This window comes from Suricata suricatta, chromosome 12, assembly GCF_006229205.1.
Source record: "Suricata suricatta isolate VVHF042 chromosome 12, meerkat_22Aug2017_6uvM2_HiC, whole genome shotgun sequence".
NCBI classification, from domain to species: domain Eukaryota; kingdom Metazoa; phylum Chordata; class Mammalia; order Carnivora; family Herpestidae; genus Suricata; species Suricata suricatta.
The window spans coordinates 51,215,278-51,233,453 of NC_043711.1; the positions used below are offsets into that span (position 1 = coordinate 51,215,278).

Genomic DNA, 18,176 nt, shown 5'->3' on the forward strand with positions numbered 1-18,176 from the left:
ATACAGCAAAAGTGGTTTTAAGAGGGAAGTTTACAGCAATACAGACCTACATCAGGAAGCAAGAAAAATCTCAGATAAGCAACCTAAACTTATACCTAACAGAGGTAGAAAAAGAAGAACAAAACCCAAACCCAGCAAAAGGGAGGAAATAATAAAAAGATTAGAGCAGAAATAAAAGATGTAGAAACCAAAAAAAACAAGTCAATGAAACCAGGAGCTGGTTCTCTGAAAAGATCCACAAAATTGATAAATTTCTAGTCAGACTCATTAAAAAGAGAGAGGGAGAAAGAGAGAACCCAGTTAAACAAAATCACTAATCAAAGACGAAAAACAACCACCAACAACACAGAAGTACAAATAATTGTAAAAGAATACTGGGAAAACCTATATGCCAACGAATTGGACAACTCAGAAGAAATGGATAAATTCCTAGAAACACAGAACCTCCCAAAAGTAAAGCAGGAAAAAAAAGAAAATTTCAACAGACTGATTACCAGCAATTGAGTCAGTAATCGAAAAACTCCTAACAAAAAAATAGAGGATGTCACAGGTGAATTCTACCAAACATTTAAAGAGGAGTTAATACTTATTCTCAAATTATTCCAGAAAATAAAAGAGGAAGGAAAACTTCCAAATTCACTCTATGAGGCCAGTATCACCCTGATACCACGATCAGAAATAGATGCCACAAGAAAAGAGAATTACAGCCAAATATGTTTCACGGATATAGATGCAAAAATCCCCAACAAAATACTAGCAAACCAAACCCAACAATACATTTAAAAAAATCATACACCACAATTAAGTGGCATTTTTTCCTGGGATGCAAAAGTAGTTCAATATTTACAAAACAATCAACATGATACATCACATCAATAAAAGACAAAAACCTGTATCATCATTTCAATAGATGCAGAAAAAGCATTTGATGAAGTATAACATCCATTCATGATTTTAAAAAATACCCTCTGCAGAGTAGGTCTAGAGGAAGCATATCTCAACCTAATAAAGGTCTCCTATTAAAAGCCCACAGCCAACATCATTCTCAATGGTGGAAAACCAGAGCTTTCCCCTTAAAGTCAGGAACGAGACAAGGATGTCCACTCTCACCACTTTTATTCAACATAGTACTGCAAGTCCTAGCCACAGTAATTAGACAACATAAAGAAATAAAGGCATCCAAACTGGTAAGAAAGAAGTAAAATTCTATTTGTAGATGATATGATACTCTAAGAAACCCAAAAGATTCCACCGAAAAAACTACTAGAACTGAAAAATGAATTCAGGAAAGTTGCAGGACACATAATCACTATACAGGAATCTGCTGTGTTCTTATACACTAATAATGAAGCAGCAGAAAGAGAAAACAATCTCATTTAGAACTGCATGAAAAACAGCAAAATCTCTAAGAATTAACTTGACTAAGGAAGTGAAAGACCTGTACTCTGAAAACTATAAAACACTGATGAAAGAAATTCAAGATGATGCAAAGAAATGGAACAACATTCCATGCTCATAGGTTGGAAGAACAAATATTGTTAAAATGTCTGTATTACCCAAAACAATCTACAGTTTAATGCAATCCCTATCAAAATACCAAGAGCATTTTTCACAGAACTAGAGCAAACAATCCTAAAGTTTGTATGGAACCACAAAAGACCTCAAACAGCCAAAGCAATCTTGAAAAGCAAAGTAAAACTGGAGGTATTACAATTCTGTATTTCAAGTTCTATTACAAAGTGGTAGTAATCAAAACAGTATGGCATAAAAATAGACACGCCCATCAATTTAAAAGAACCCCCAGAAAAAAACCCTACTATATGGTCAACTGAGCTTTGACAAAGGAGGCAAGAATATGCAATGGGAAAAATGCAATTTTTCAGCAAATGGTGCTGGGAAAGCTGGACAGCTACATGCAAAAGAATGAAACTAGACCACTTTCATCATACATAAGAATAAACTCAAAATGGATTATAGAACTAAATATGAGACCTGAAACATAAAAATCCCCAAACAGAGCATAGGCAGTAAGTTCTCCAAGATGGGACATAGCAACATTTTTCTAGATCTGTCTCTTAGGGCAAAGGAAATAAAAGCATAAGTAAACTACTGGGACTACATCAAAATAAACAGCTACTTCACAGCAAAGGAACCAATCTACAAAAGTAAAAGACAATCTAATGAATGGAAGAAAGTATTTGCCAATGACATATCCAGTAAAAGGTTAGTATCCAAAATATATAATCCAATTAAAAAATGGCAGAAGATATGAACAGACATTTCTCCAAAGATCTGATTTTTCAAAGTTAGAAATGGGAAAATTCAGATTTTTACGTAAAACTCGTAAGTTTTAAATGTTGACTTTATTCAGAATTTAACACACAGGACATGCCAAACAAAACACACCTGCAAGCCATATCTGGTGTCTACCATTTCTAATCAAAAACTTGATGTGTGGCTTATGATTCCAAACCTATAAATATAATTTAATGGAGGAAAATTTCAGAAAGAAATCTCAGGCTTGCGGATGAAACCATGTCCCCTCCTGCTCCACCCTCTAATTAGTCACTATTGCTCTTTTAAACTTCCCCTTCTCTTCCTGGGTCTTTGAAAAGGCTGCTAATGCAACTAAAATGCAAAGCAAGCCAGATTTCATCAAGGAATCTGCCCATTATCCTATCTGCTCTGTTTTAAAGGGTGAGATTTGGGGTAAATTTCAAGTTGCAATTCATCTAGCCAACAAAAAAGAAGTATATGAATCGTTTCTAGCTGGGTAGAAATATTTCCCCAGCCAACTAGTCAAACACTCGCATGGTATAAAAGACCTATAAGTTACTTTTCCCTTATCATCAGGCAGTGCAGGGCTGCTCAAAGGATAATACTGTGGCCATGATCAACATAATGTTCTGAATCCTGTCTGGGAACCAGTTTCTGGGGAAAACCTCAAATTCTCTTAAAGTTCATCAAAGATCCCATTCATCTTCTGACATTGAAGTTGAGAGCCTCTATGTGGGTCTAGCTATGGGTTATAAGTTGATACTCTATCTACTGACTGCCCAGAGGACACCAAGGCAAGTTAATGAAGCACTAGTTTCAGTTTCTTTTTAAAGTTTTATTTATTTAGATAATCTCTACACCCCATGTAGTGCTCAAACTGATGACTCCCAGATCAAGAGTCACATGCTCTTCCATATAAGACAGCCAGGCACCCCAGAACTGATTTCAGTTTTGTAAGTAGTATTAAAAGATGGGTTTTTCCCTTATTATTTTCATTACTTTTTTTTTCCTCTTCTTTTTTTTGGTGGTGGGGGTGGTTATGTTTAAATGAAGTTGCTTTTACAACACCAAAGACTTAATCATCCATTTCCTACATAAAAGGTAGCTACTTTTTTGCATGGACCTCAAGCATATTGTAGTATAGAGGTGGAATTTAAGGAAAGGTATTAAGCAGGCTGTGTTTTAGCTTATGGGCAAGTAATAAATTATATCATGTATCTTGAAAGTATCATAGATAAGCTGCTATATAACGATCGCCACTTCAGATAGCTGTGAAATTAGGTGATTAACTAGTTGGTACTTACCCTTCTAATTTCTGTATAAGTCCAATTACATGAAATAGAAGTGGGGGTTTTGATTTTTTACTTTGCTTTTCTGCTTGGAGTGTAATTGTAACTACTGTAGTATAAATGATGGAAAATAATTGCATATGTTAAAAAAATAAACAAACAGAAAAAAAAAAAGATGTACTATCTTGCGTTTCTGGTGTGCCTACATCTCTCACCTCAATCTGCTCAAAGCTTCAAGGGATTTGACTCTGGTAGTTCCATCCTTACTCAAGGCTAGCTCCAATCTTCCAAACAACAGGCTTAGTTTGCCACCAGCTAGGCCAGTATTGGGCCTCAGTGTCTACTCACTGGGCACTGGGCCTGCCCCAACAGTGAAGACACACAGCCCTGGGCAGGGGTGGGAATGGGGTGGTCATCAATAAATAGGATGATAGGACAAAGGCCTCTTTGCCAGTGTTCCACTCCTGCAGGTGGAAATGCTAAGACTGGCCACATTTTTCCTAAGAACTTCTTCCCAGGAAATTAAGATTTGCAATATATTCTAACTGACAAGCAAAGTGTAACTATCTGAGGTTGTGACTGGAGAAGCCATTTGTGGTAGGGTTCAGTGGCCTAAGAAGATGTATCCAATCATGAAATAATAGCTAGGCATATTCTCTCTGAACACGGCCAGAGCCCAGTCTTCCCTGTCTTACATTCTCATGTGTGGACATTAGAGCCAACTCTCCAATGGCTATAGGCATGCTGTTCTTCAGAAAGGACCAGAGGTGCTTGAAAATCAGTAACTTATACTCCCTTTAATTACGTACATTGGGCACCTACTATACAACAACCTGCACACATGAACGTTCAACAACTGCAGAAGGTCCTTTCTTCTCTGATAATTAGCAGACTTATTCAGTGACATTTGTTCTAAGGGGAAAAAGTCATAATTAACCACCTCCTTACTTTTCCATAAATCTAAACATCAAGTAGGTTTCAAACACATCTGTCCTCAGTACAGAAAGCTTGCTTCGTTCTTACCTCAGCAGCTTGGGTCTCTTGATGCAGCAATGTGAGACCGGTCAAGTCTTCTAAGAAGGAATGTGAAGAATTAAACACCTTCGCTAGGAAATTAAATCCTTCTCGTTCATATTGATCAAGAACCTGTAAAACATTAATTTTTTTTAAAGGAGGTTGTAGGTTTTAAAAGCATATTCTAAGATTTTCACTTCTAAAAGCACCTATCAAAAATGAAACTAAAGCTAGAATTAAATATGGGAATAATAAGGCAATCTGATGGGCAAAAATTGAGAAGGCTTAGTATTTATAATTTTTCCCCTCTCAGAAAGAATGACAATATCATCTTCCAATTCAGATGACAATTTTTCTCAAGTAAAATTTAAGGTTCATGCAAATCCACTAAAAATTCTAGAAAACCTGCAGTTACCTGATTCTAAAGTTACCTTGTGAGGGAAGAAAAAAAGTATAGGCCAGAGAAGAGCCAAGAAAAAAATTAAAAAGGATAAAGGCAAAGAGGGACAAATGGACAGGAAATGTGATCTATATCAGCTAGCCACATGTTTTTAAAAGAATAGTTTAAAAGGTAAAAATAAATTTCACCAGGCATGTAACAACAGAAGATATTCAAATGGCCAATAAACATATGAAAAGTTGCTCAACATCACAAGTGATTAGGGAAATGAAAACTAAAACCATAATGAAATCCTACGTTAACCCACCAAAATGGCTAAAATTAAAAAGAAGTTACCAAGTACTGGCAAGAATGTAGAACAACCAGGACTTTCATAGGAGTGCAAACTCAGAGAGCCACTTTCGAGTCTTAAGACTTACATGCCCACTGATCAAGCAATTATATTCCTAGATATATGTCCCACTAAAAAAACGTTTGCAGTTGGGGTGCCTGGCTGGCTCAGTCGGCTGAGTGAACAACTTCAGCTCAGGTCATGATCTTGTGGTCCATGAGTTTGAGCCCCACGTCGGGCTCTGTGCTGACAGCTTGGAGCCTGGAGCCTACTTCAGATTCTGTTTCCCTCTCTCTCTGCCCCTCCCTCACTCTCGCTCTATCTTTCTCTCAAAAATAAACATTAAAAAAAAAAGTATGCAGTGTGCATCAGAAGACCCAAAGTGTCTATAGTCGCACTACTCATGATAGTCCAAACTAGAAACTATCAAGTATCCATCAATAGTAGAATGCATGAACTGGTATATTTATGCAATGGAGTATTACTTAGCAATGAAAACAAATTATATCTATGTGCAACAATATAGATAACTCTCACAAACATAATGTTAAACAAAAGAGAGGCAATATATATTATATGACTACATTTTTATATATATATAAATTAAGAAAAAAAAAGGAACAGGCAAAATGAGTGTAAGGAGTGGCTACCGACGGAAGATACTATTTGTTTCTTTATCTAGATGTTGGTGTACTTTGTGAAAAGCCATCAAGCACTTTTTTTGTATAGATGTTGAAAAAAAAATTGTCTTTCAATAAAAAGATTAAAGGCCTGCAGTGTTGGCAGGAGAATGATATGAGTTCTTAGAAGCAAAAATAATAATAATGAAAGTAATAGTAATAATAATGATTATCAAATTTTAAAATTCAAAGATCGCAGGAATTGTGAAAATAAGAAATGGAAAAGCAGAATGTCTCAGAAAGTCTCTCAAAACTCAGAAAAAAATGAAGAGATGAATGTATCAAAAAGACAGAGGACACTGAAGAGAAATCAAAGAAATCAATTACACATGACGACAAAGGCTGGAGAAGCAGTAATACCAGAAATAGAAAGATGGAAAAAAAAAAAAGCAAATATATATATATATCACTGTATTTTCTCTTTTTTTTTATGTTTTTTATTTATTTTTGATACAGAGGGACACACAGCATGGGAGGGGGAGGGTCAGAGAGAGAAGGAGACACAAGACAGGAAGCAGGCTCCAGGCTCTGAGCTGTCAGCACAGAGCCTGACGCGGGGCTCGAACCCACGAACGTGAGATCTGACCTGAGCCGAAGTTGGAGGCTTAACCAACTGAGCCACTCAGGCGCCCCTCATTGTATTTTCACTACCCTAAAAATCCCCTGTGCTCTGCAGAGGCGCCTCCCACCTGCCCCGCCCTGACCACCGCTGACCCTCGCACTGTCTCGATGACTGTGTCACACGGCACCAGCCCTCCCAGATGGACTTCTTGCACGTAGTGATATGAGTTTAAGGTTCAGCCATGTCTTTTCATGGCTCAGTAGCTCACTTTTTTTTTTTTTAGTGTGAAGTAATATTCTGGTTTTGTATGTACCACAGTTTATCCGTTCACCCATTGAAAGACATGTTGGTTGCTTCTAAGCTTTGAGAGTTGTGAATAAAGCTGCCATTATAATATTTACTTATTTATTTATTTATTTTACCAATTCCTCTGTTCAGAAATAAAAATGTATGAACCCTTCGATCCAGCAATTCCACTTCAAAGACCTTTCACACAGTACAGTTGTCCGTGGGCAAACAAACAAACAAAAATTTCGACATGTAATGATGCTCACTGGAACACTGTGGCCACAAATGACGAGGAGCAAGGACTCTTTACCAGGGGGATGACTGATTAATTATGGTGTACTTACAATCAAGGGCATAGTCGAGGTCTGTTAAAGAATGTAGTCACTTTATAGTATTGATATAAACTTATTTCCATGACATACGGATACATTAAAAGCAATGCACAGACCAAGTGTCTAGTGGTAACGTTTGTAAAATGAAGGCAGAGGAGGAAAGAGGCAGAAAGGGAAATGTGACCTGTGTGCATGCTTGTTCACGCACACGAGATCTCTGGAAGAAGACACACACACCACTGGCATCAAGAAGTTGCCTCTGTAAATGCTTTTATACTGCTTAAATTTTAAAAACCAGGAGCATGTATTACTTATGAATAATATTAAAATCTCTACTTTCCCCTCAGTGCTGGAGAAAGGTCTCGGAAGAAGAAGAAGGACTCCAAAGCCCTGATGAAGCTGGAGCAAGAAGGAGGGGAGCCCTCCTTCAGCCACAAGAAGCAAAGCAGCTGTAGTGGTAAGAGGAGAGCAGGGAGCTGGGGGCTGAGAAGTTCTGGAGTTGGCCGCAGGCAGCGAGGCCACCTGCTGCCAGAGAAGGGGACGAGGTGGACCACGGAGCTTGAGGAGGGTGGTTATGGTCTGGCACACCTGCGTGGGGAATGCGGGAAAGGAGGCAGAGGCCCTTGCTCAGGACAGAAAAAAGAAGTTTTGGGGGAAATGTGGTTAAAAACCTATCTAAGCTTGGGGACAGGATCAAGGTACCATAGAGGTAAGGAAATCAAGGGGCTGCTCAATACCAATGAAAGAAGCCAAGGAAGGTAAGGTAAGACCTGCATGCTAGAGGGAAGAGGTACGCCAGGATCCTAGGGGAGCAATGGGTGACCAGGATGCCTCAAGGCACACACAGCAAAGCCGTTGCTGATTAGCTGCAGTGTATTAATCTAACCACCCAATGCCTGGATAAAAAGGCACTTAGGGGCTCCTGGGTGGCTCAGTCGGTTAAGTGTCCGACTTCAGCTCAGGTCATGATCCCACGGTTTGTGGAAGTGAGCCCCGCTTCAGGCTCTGCTGACAGCTCAGAGCCTGGAGCCTGCTTCTATCTCCCTCTGTCTCTGCCCCTACCCCCACTCACACTCTGTCTCTCTCTCAAAAATAAACAAAAAAAAATTTTTTAAAGGGCACTTAGTAACTGAGTCCCTCAGTAATAAAGAGATTCCTTACAAACCAGAATTTTATCTTAGGAAAAATATTCATGAAAATTAAGTGATCTTTTACAAAATGATAAATACTGTGTACTTAGTGATCACATATTTTTGAACCACTAAGCTCACCAATTAGCTATCTTGTGCCAGGTTTGCGGTAAGGTAAAAGACAACACTGGGGCACCTGCGTGGTTCAGTCAGTTAAGTGTCTGACTTTGGCTCAGATCATGATCTCATGGTTCGTGAGTTCGAGCCCCGCGTCGAGCTCTGTGCTGACAGCTCAGAGCCTGGAGCCTGTCTCACACTCTGTGTCTCCCTCTCTCTCTGTTCCTCCCACACTCATGCTCTCTCAGAAATAAATTTAAAAAATTTTTAAATAAAAAAAGAAGAAACACATTTGAAAAACAGACAAAAACTTTGAAAAAAAAAATTGAAATAATTCCAGAGACGGTACTATGTTGGACCTTAACCTTTCCGATTTCAAGCCCATGTTTCCACAGATAATTTTGCAGTGCTACAAATCTGAATAGCAGAAAAACTAACAGCAAGAGCAGTAGGAGTGAAAGCCTCCCCCATAATCAGGATGTGCAGCAAGTTAAATGCTGAAACATTATTCATAGGTCTGGCTTCAAAAACATTTGGAAAAACTTAATCCTCAGGGGGCATATTTAATCATGCAAGGGTTTTCTAGTATTCCCTTTATGTGCTGGGAAGTTAATCTGGGTTACGAGTATAAGCAGCTTATAAAAGGTACAAGGATACTTTCCCCTACAAATAATTTGACCTTCTTAAAGGGGAAAGTGCATTTTAAATTGCCCCCCACCCCCCAAAAGATACTATCACAATGAATTTGAGCACTGCAACAACCTGCTTACATAAAACATATCGTACCTCCTTGGTAATCACGTAATACATGGCCCTGACACATGTACACATTATATTTTGATAGGTTATAAGTACCCTCAAGATGCCGGGGAATTTGCTAAGTAGAGAAATAATAATGACTTTTTAAGTATAAAGATATGGATCCTTTCCTGATGAACATGATTATCCTTATTCATGACATGCATATAGCTGGACAAAGATGGCGGAGTCTCTCTCTCTCTTTTTTAAAAATTCATTTATTTATTTTGAGAGAGAGAACACGAGTTGGGAGGAGCAGAGAGAGGGGAGAGAAATCCCAAGCAGGCTCTATGCTGTCAGCACAGAGCCCAATGCAGGGCTCGAACTCATGAACTGTGAGATCATGACCTGAGCTGAAATCGAGAGTCAGATGCTTAACGACTAAGCCATCCAGGCTCCCCAAAGATGGTAGAATCTCCTCTTAAGACATGGTTTTAGGAGTACTTGTTCTCTTGCTGAGATGCTTTGTCAATTCTTTACAAGATCAAATCCATTCTCCCCAGCTAGGCACTTAAGTCCCCCCAGAACTCTCCAATTGTGAACAACTCTCTAGAGAATGCCTTTCAGAGTCTAAGAGCTGACAACACTATGCAATGATTTACATTTCATGAGAGGAAGAGATTCATGGTTTACAACTCTTGTCTATTCTTAAACAAGGATATAAGAAACTAAGTACATGATTTAAAAAAAAAGCTTATGTATGGTTTTTTTTTTAGCTTATGTATTTTCATGCAGCGTCTGAGAGTCACTTAAAGTCTCTGCTGTTTAGAAACTGTAGTTACTCTCAATGATGTAAGAATATACATGTGTCCTAATTTCTAAAATACTTAGGGAAAGCTAGTCCAATAGCCCAGACAGGGTAATAAAAGAGTATGGCTGGAAGCCACCAGGAACTTTAATTCCCAAACTATGAGAATCCACAAAAGAAGGATCAAAACACATCCAGCTGAGGTTCAGTCACCCAGAAGTCTGCCGGGGCTTTGCTCCAAGTTGAGGGCAAAACCTTCCGTTTTCCAGTTCTGCTGCCAAGGGAGCCCATCCTGGGCAGAGAAGCCTCGCTGTGGATAATGGGCTGGGAGCATCACTAATTAAGACCAGGAAACCCCCCTCATCAGTTTCTGTCTCTTGGTGTCTGGGATTCCTGTCATGATAATAAAAAAGAATCAAAGAAGAGGAAAAAAGGCTCTGATTTCAGCAGACCTTACAACTACTGTCCTACCGTCACTGCTCCCAGCTCCTTTCTTGTCCCCTCTTAGAGCAATGCACTGAGTGACCTCCTGTCTTCCCCATCCAGTGAGATCTTTTGCTTCCATCAAAGTTCAGCCCAAGGATCAGTTCTGCAGCAAGTTTTGCCTGATCAATTCCACTCTCTATGGCCTCTTCTTCCCTTTTATATTCTGACCTCACCCTGCAGGACACACTAAGTTGCCCAAGGGATTGAAGGAAACGCTGTGTCTCACTATCCCTGGTAATCAAGAGTTGATGGCATTTCCAACTATCAACCACATGTTCAGTAACTTTGTTTCTGTTTCTATATATGTCAGTGATATAAAGCAGATGATAGATGAGAAATAGCTTCATGTGGAAACATGTAGCTATGAGTCTAACTAAATCTGCTGCTGTTAACTTACTCTATTGGATACAGGCAGGATTTATAAGGCCAAACTTTAAAAAAAAAAAAAAAAAAGGAAGACAGATCTGAGTTCAAGATATGTAATGGTATTACCAGCATTCCACAAATATAGAACAAGTCTCTTGTTCTCTCCTTAAAGTCACCCTATAGTGTACAATCTTAGGCATCCAAATGCAAAATGCATACAACCAGAATTAAGAGGATGTGGGAAATTCAAGTCAAAACACCAAATCGAATCAGCATCAAGATAACAGATTATGGAATAGAAATCCCAAAACTTTACTATTTTAATTAAGCTTCTTCTGCTATACCACATAACTGCATTTAAAAAATCAAATATTAGAGGGGCACCTGGGTGGCTCAGTTGGTTAACTGGCCAACTCTTGATTTTGGCTCATGATCTCACATTTCTTGAGTTTGAGCCCCACATTGAGCTCTGCACTGATAGTGAGGAGGCTGCTTGGGGCTCACTCACACTCTCTCTCCCCTACACACACCCTCCCTCTCTCTCTCTCAAAACAAATAAACTTTAAAAAGTCAAATATTGAGGCCCCTGAGCGGCTCAGTCAGTTGAGCATCTGATTCTTGATGTCGGCTCAGGTCATAATCCCAGGGTTGTGGGATGGAGCCCCGTGTTGGGCTCTGTGCTGAGTGTGGAGCCTGCTGAAGATTCTCTTCTTCTTGCTCTCTCTGCCCTTCTCCCCTTCCTCATGCTCTCTCACAAAAATTAAAAAAAAAATCAAATATTGTATATTGGGTTTTTTTTCACATGCCAAAATTATAGTTCTGCTTGAGTCAGCTGGGCAGAAGAAAAGAAACTAATAACTGGGAATTAACACACAACTGGGAGTAACCTGGCAACACTGGGCAAAACACTTCACCTTTTGAGCCTGTTTGTTCATCTCCAACATGGGGATGCATCTCCATGCCTGTTTCCCCACATACTGAAATATAGAAAGGATTTCATGATTCCAATTACTGACAAAGAATGCTTTATGAAGAGAAATAGAAATGCTATGCATTTATTACTCTAAAAATGTTATTACTGCCAAATAGGGGTTGATAAACACAGAAAATATGTGAGAGGACAACACACAGAGCTGCAGTGATAATAGCAGAGTAAGGAGCTCTGTAAATCCTCTCCTCCGTAAGAGCAAAAAGAACACGGACCAAGTCTGGAGAGGCTTTATTCAGGAAAACCTCTGAATCTCTGTAAACACAGTGGGTTTTGAGGCTTTTAACACGCTCCATTCCCATACCCTTCCTCCTTCCAGCTCGACTGTAGCCTCGAGGCCTGCAGCCTTCATACTCCCAGTGAGAACTGGCCTGGCAGCCACTGGACGGGGTACACTGGAGCCGAAACTCTTTGAAAGCTTTTTTTGAAAACTCCCACCTGTTGGGTGGCTCCCAAGGAAGCTTTGTATTTGACCTGCCTCAGAACTCACACTGTGTGAAAGCCTTTCTCCCAGGGCTGGTTGTTGAAAAGTATCAGCAACAACTGTTTCACGTCCTCATCTCCTGAGATGGTGGGTAACAGTTGCTGCTACAAGACCCCAAACAAAGAGCTTAAAACAGAAATCTGGGGAATACCGCAAGAGACGCTGCAAAGTTGCAACATATTCTTGGGACTCTAGCACACTGTGCCCAGGCACAGGGAGACGTATATGCCCAAAGTTGTGCGCATGCTCAGCAAAGGTCTGAGGAGGCCCTAAGCTCTCACCTCTAGCTGACCCTGAGTATTTGTGTAAGCAGGAGACTAGAGGTAAGGCAAAGCTCTTAAATGCCTGGCTCAGCACTGAAGAAACTCCCCAGTACTTATTATACAGGGCACCTCAGCAAAGAATGATTTAGTGTTTCCAGGAATTTAAGAAAAATCTCTGTCTAATTATTAGATGACCACCAAACTAACCACAGAGAAACTTCATGGTCACACAGGACAAAGAACACCAACTTAATGAAAATGGTTCAGAAAAATCACCAACTAACAAAGAATAACAATAGCAAAGAGCAACCATAAACCATGGCGGGGAGGAAATCTGATTTTCAGAGTTAACACATTTTATTATTTAACATGTCCAGTTCTCAACAAAAATGACTGGATATGCAAGAAACTAGAAAGTATGTCCCATACACAGAAACCAAAACAAACCACAAACAGTCCATAGAAATCATTCCTGAGGAACTTACTAAACAAAGACTTTAAACCTGCTCTTTTAAGTAAATTCAAAGAACTAAAAGAAGCCATGTCTAAGTATCTAAAAATAGGCATGAAAATGATGCCTCACCAAAACAGAGCGTATCAATAAGGAGAAACTATAAAGCAGAACCAAAGAGAAATTCTGGAGGTGAAAACTACAACTGAAAAATTCACTAGAGAGACAGAAATCTCTAGTTTCAGGCATGGTAAAGAAGGAATCAGCCAATCTAAAGATAGGTTAATTGAAAGTATCCAGGGGCACCTTTGTGGCTCAGTCAGTTAAGCAGCTGAATCTTGGCTTCAGCTCAGGTCATGATCTTGCAGTTCATGGGTTTGAGCCCCACACTGTGCTATGCACGCTCAGCTCAGAGCCAGCTTGGGATTCTCTCTCTCCCTTTCTCTCTGTCCCTCTCTCCCTCCCTCTGTCAGAATAAATAAATCAACTTCTTAATAAAGTATCCAGCCTGAGGAGCAGAAAGAAGAAAAACGAACAAAGCCTCAGAGACCATATGAAATCATCAAGCATACAAACATGCCCCTAAAAGGAGTTCCAGAAGAGAAGAAAGAAAAGGGCAAAAAAAAAAATTGGGGAAATAATGGCAAAAATCTTCCCAAATTTGATGAAGAACAATCATCTACACATTGAAGAATGTATAAATCATAGAAGAATATGTAAATGTAAATCACCCCCAAGTAGAATAAACTCAAAAGAGATCCACACCTAGACACATCATAAACTGTCAAAAGACAAAGGGAAGATCTTGTGAATCCAACAGAGAAATAACCTGTCATGAAAAGGGGATCATTAATATCCAATTTCTCATCAGAAACTACAGGGAACAAAAGCAGTGGGATGAAACATTCCAAATGTTGAAAGCAAAAGACTGTCAACCAAGAATTCTATGTCCAGCAAAACTAACCTTCAAAAACAAGAGAATTCATCAGCAGCAAACCTTCTCTGTAAGAAATGCTAAGGGAGTACTTTAGGTTGAAATGAGAGGACACTCAACAGTAACTCAGATCCACAAGAGGAAATAAAGAACACAGGTAAAGGAAACTAATAGATAAATATAAAAGAAAACAAATGTTTTTCTTTATAATTATTTTTTTCTTCTATGTGATTTTAAACACAAATAATGCAAGGGTGCCTGGGTGGCTCAGTCAGTTAAACATCTATCTTTGGCTCAGGTCACAATCTTACAGTTCAGGAGTCTGAGCTCTGTGTCAGGTTCTGTGCTGACAGCTAAGAGCCGAAGCCTGCTTTGGATTCTGTGTCTCCCTCTCTCTCTGCCTATCCCCCGCTCATGCTGGGTCTCTCTCTCTCTCTCTCTCTTAAAAAGAACTAAATATTAAAAAAAACATTTTTATTTTTTTATTTTTTTTAATGTTTTATTTATTTTATTACAGTGAGAGACAGAGCATGAGAGGGGGAGGGTCAGAGAGAGAAGGAGACACAGAACCGGAAGCAGGCTCCAGGCTCTGAGCTAGCCGCCACCACAGAGCCTGACGCGGGGCTGGAACCCACGGGCTCGAACCCACGAACGTGAGATCTGACCTGAGCCCAAGTCGGAGGCCCAACCAACTGAGCCACCCAGGCGCCCCTAAAAAAACATTTTTAAATACAAATGAATAAAATAAAATACAAATGCATAAAGCAGTAATTATATATCTGTGTTGTCATATAATATATAAAGATTTAATCTGTGTGACAGCACGCCTAAAGGAAGGGAAGGCAAATCAAGGTACAACAGAGCGAAGTTTTTATCTATTATTCAAACTTAGGTGACATTAAACCAAAACACATGGTTATAAATTAGTATTCCCATTGTAATCTCTGAAGCAACCACTGAAAGAATAACTAAAAACAAAAAGTATGTATATATGTATGTCTTTATATACATATATGCTCTTAATATATAAATATAGAGAGAGAGAAAAAGACAGAGAAAATACACACACACACACACACACACACATATATGTGAGAGAGAGAGAAAGAGAGAGGTGGGGGCAGGGAGAGGACAAGGGAATTAAAACAGCACATTAGAAAATATCTATTTTGGGGCACCTGGTCAGTTAAGCATTTGACTCCTGACCTCAGCTCAGTTCTTGATCTCAGGGTTATTAGCTTAAGTCCTCTGTGTTGGGCTTCACGCTGGGCATGGAGCCTACTTAAAAAAGAAAAGTAAAATGTCTATTTAACACAAAAAAAGATGGAATACAGAAAAATAGAGGAATTCAGAAAGAAAAAAAAGGCATATGACACATAAAAACCAAAGATCAAAATTGCAGATGTAAATTGGATTTTATCAGTAATTATAATAAACGTAAATGAATTAAACCCTCCAACTAAAAGGCAGACACAGCAGAATGGATGGATGGAGAAAACAAAAAACATTGTGCAACTATATGCTTTCTGTAAGATTCATTTTAGATTCAAAGACATGAATAGGTTGAAAGTAGAAGAACAGAAAAAGATATTCCACTCAGTTTCAATTACACACTATAAATAAGTTCTGAAGATATAATGTACAGTATGGTGATGACAGTTAATAATCCCATATTGCATACTTGAAATTTGCTAAGAAGATAAATCTTGTATTAAAATTTTACACACACACACACACACACACACACACACACATTCTAGTAACTAAGTATAGGTGATGGATATGTTAACTAGCTTGGTTGTGGTGATCATTTCAACATATATACAAACCCTAGGCTGTACACTTTAAATATGTATAATTTTCATGTTAATAAGATCTCAAAAAAGGTGTTTAAAAACAAAAAAGACTCCATGAAAGCAGAAACCAAAAGACAGTTACCTGGAGAGACTACAAACAAAAGAGACTTTAAGACAAAAATTGTTACTAGAGACAAAGAAGAACATAATATATGATAAATGGGTCAATATACTGAAAAGATACAATCATTATAAACTTATGTGTACCTATCAACACAGCCCCAAAATACATTACACAAAAACTGACAGAATTGGAGGTAAAAATCCAAGATTAAACAATAATAGCTGGAGACTTCAATACTGCATTTTCAATAATGGATATTAACAACTAGACAGATCACCAAACAGAAGACTTGAACAACATTATATACCAACTAAATCTAATTAGCATCTACAGAACACTACATCCAGTGACAGCAGAATACAAATTCTTCTAAAAGGTTCATGGAACATTCTCCAGGATACAGCATGTGTTAGACCATAAAATGTGTCTCAATAAGTAAAAGAAGGTGAAATCATACAAATTATGCTCTCTGATCACAATGGAATGAAATTGGGTATCAATAACAAAGAAATGTGGGCATCTCACAGATATGTGGATATTGAACAACACACTCTTAAAGGAATAGATCAAATAAGAAATCACAAGGGAAATTAAAAAATACTTTGAGATGAATGAAAATTTAAAAAAATAAGACACATAACATACCAAAAGTTATGAGATGCACTAAATGCAGTGCTCACAGTGAAATTTATAGTTAGAAATGCTGATATTAAAGAAGAGTAATTTCAAATCAATAACCAACTTTTCCAACCTAAGAACAAAACAAAAAAGTGACCTAAACATGAAGAAAGCATAAAGAAATAAAAAGAATTGAGAAGAAAAATCTTTTCAGAAGACAAACAAAACTACAAAACTTCAATCCAGACTGACCAATTATTAAATGGAGAAGATTCAAATTACCAATATCATCAATGAGAGAGGGGGTATTACTATCAATTTTACAGAAATAAAAATTATATGGAAATACTATAAACTATATGACAATATATCAGATAACCTAGATAAAAATGGAAAATTTTTGATAAAGTCATTAAATACTGAAACTGACTCAAAAAAAAAGAAAATCTTAATATACTCATGAAAAGTGAAGAGATTGAATTACTAATCACAAACTTTGCACAAAGAAAAGTCTAGAGGTAGAGGGCTTTGGTGATGAATTTTACCAGACATTTAAAGAATTAACCAATCTTTCACAAATCCTCCACAACAGAAAAGGAGGAAACATGCCTCAACTCTTTTAGAACAGAATTAACTTAAAATTTTTTAATGTTTATTTATTTTAGAGACAGAGAGAGACAGAGACACAGAAGGAGGCAGACTCCAGACTCCGAGCTGTCAGCACAGAGCCTGATGCGGGGCTTGAGCCCATGAACTGCCAGATCATGACCTGAGCCAAAGTTAGACACTCAACCAACTGAGCCACCCAGGTGCCCCCAGACCAGTATCATCTTGATACCAGAACCAAAGACATCACAACTGAAACCAAAGACCAATGTCCCTTATGAATATAAATGCGAGCATCTTTAATAAAATATCTGCAAACTGGAGTGCCTAGCTAGGTCAGTCAGGAGAGGTTGGGACTCTTTATCTTGGGGTTGTGAGTTTGATCCCCACATTGGGAACGGGGACTACTTAAATAAATAAAACTTAAATTTTTTTTAATTTAACAAACTGAATCTCTAGCAACATATAAAAAGGATTATATAGCAGGACAAAGTGAGATTTGTCCCTGGAAAGTAAGCCTGGTTCAACATGTGAAAATCAATGTAATTCGTATTAATTAAGAACAAGAACCACACCATCATCTAAATAGACACAGAAAAAGTATTTAACAAAATCCAACACCCTTTTATATAAATAAAATTCTTGCCATGAAGGAGAATTTCCTCAACTTCCTAAAGGGCATTAATAAGCATCAATATTATACTTAATAGTGAGAGATTGAAAACTTTCCCATTAATTTTAGGAATAAGGTTTCTCACTTTTGCCACTTATATTTAACATTGTATTGGAAGTTCTAGTCATAGTTACAGGCAAGAAAAAGGAATAAAAGTATCTGTCTAGACTGGATCTGAGCTGGAAAGGAGGAAGTAACACTCTGTTTTCAGAAGACATGACCTTGTACATGGAAAAGCCTAAGGAATCCATAAATACTCTTAGAACAAATAAGTACATCAAGCACTCCTACTCGTGAAGACTTCATTCTACTCTTGTAGGATACAGAGCCATATAAAAAATCAATTTTACTTCTACACACCAGCAATGAATTATTCAAAGAAGAAATTAAGAAAACAACTCCACTGATAACAGCATAAAAA

General features: G+C 38.2%; 1 protein-coding gene across 10 annotated transcripts in view; it reads right to left on the reverse strand.

Moving 5' to 3' along the window:
- Positions 1-18,176, reverse strand: part of ATG7 (autophagy related 7) — a 228,897-nt gene that overhangs the window by 108,760 nt on the left and 101,961 nt on the right. For 8 of the 10 annotated variants that reach the window (XM_029917408.1, XM_029917411.1, XM_029917412.1 and 5 more), the window contains one exon: positions 4,590-4,712. In XM_029917408.1, coding sequence (XP_029773268.1) covers positions 4,590-4,712 — 123 coding nt within the window. Of the gene's footprint in view, positions 1-2,359; positions 2,474-4,339; positions 4,479-4,589; positions 4,713-18,176 lie in introns of those variants that run through there. The other 2 variants (XM_029917409.1, XM_029917414.1) reach the window with 2 other exon arrangements.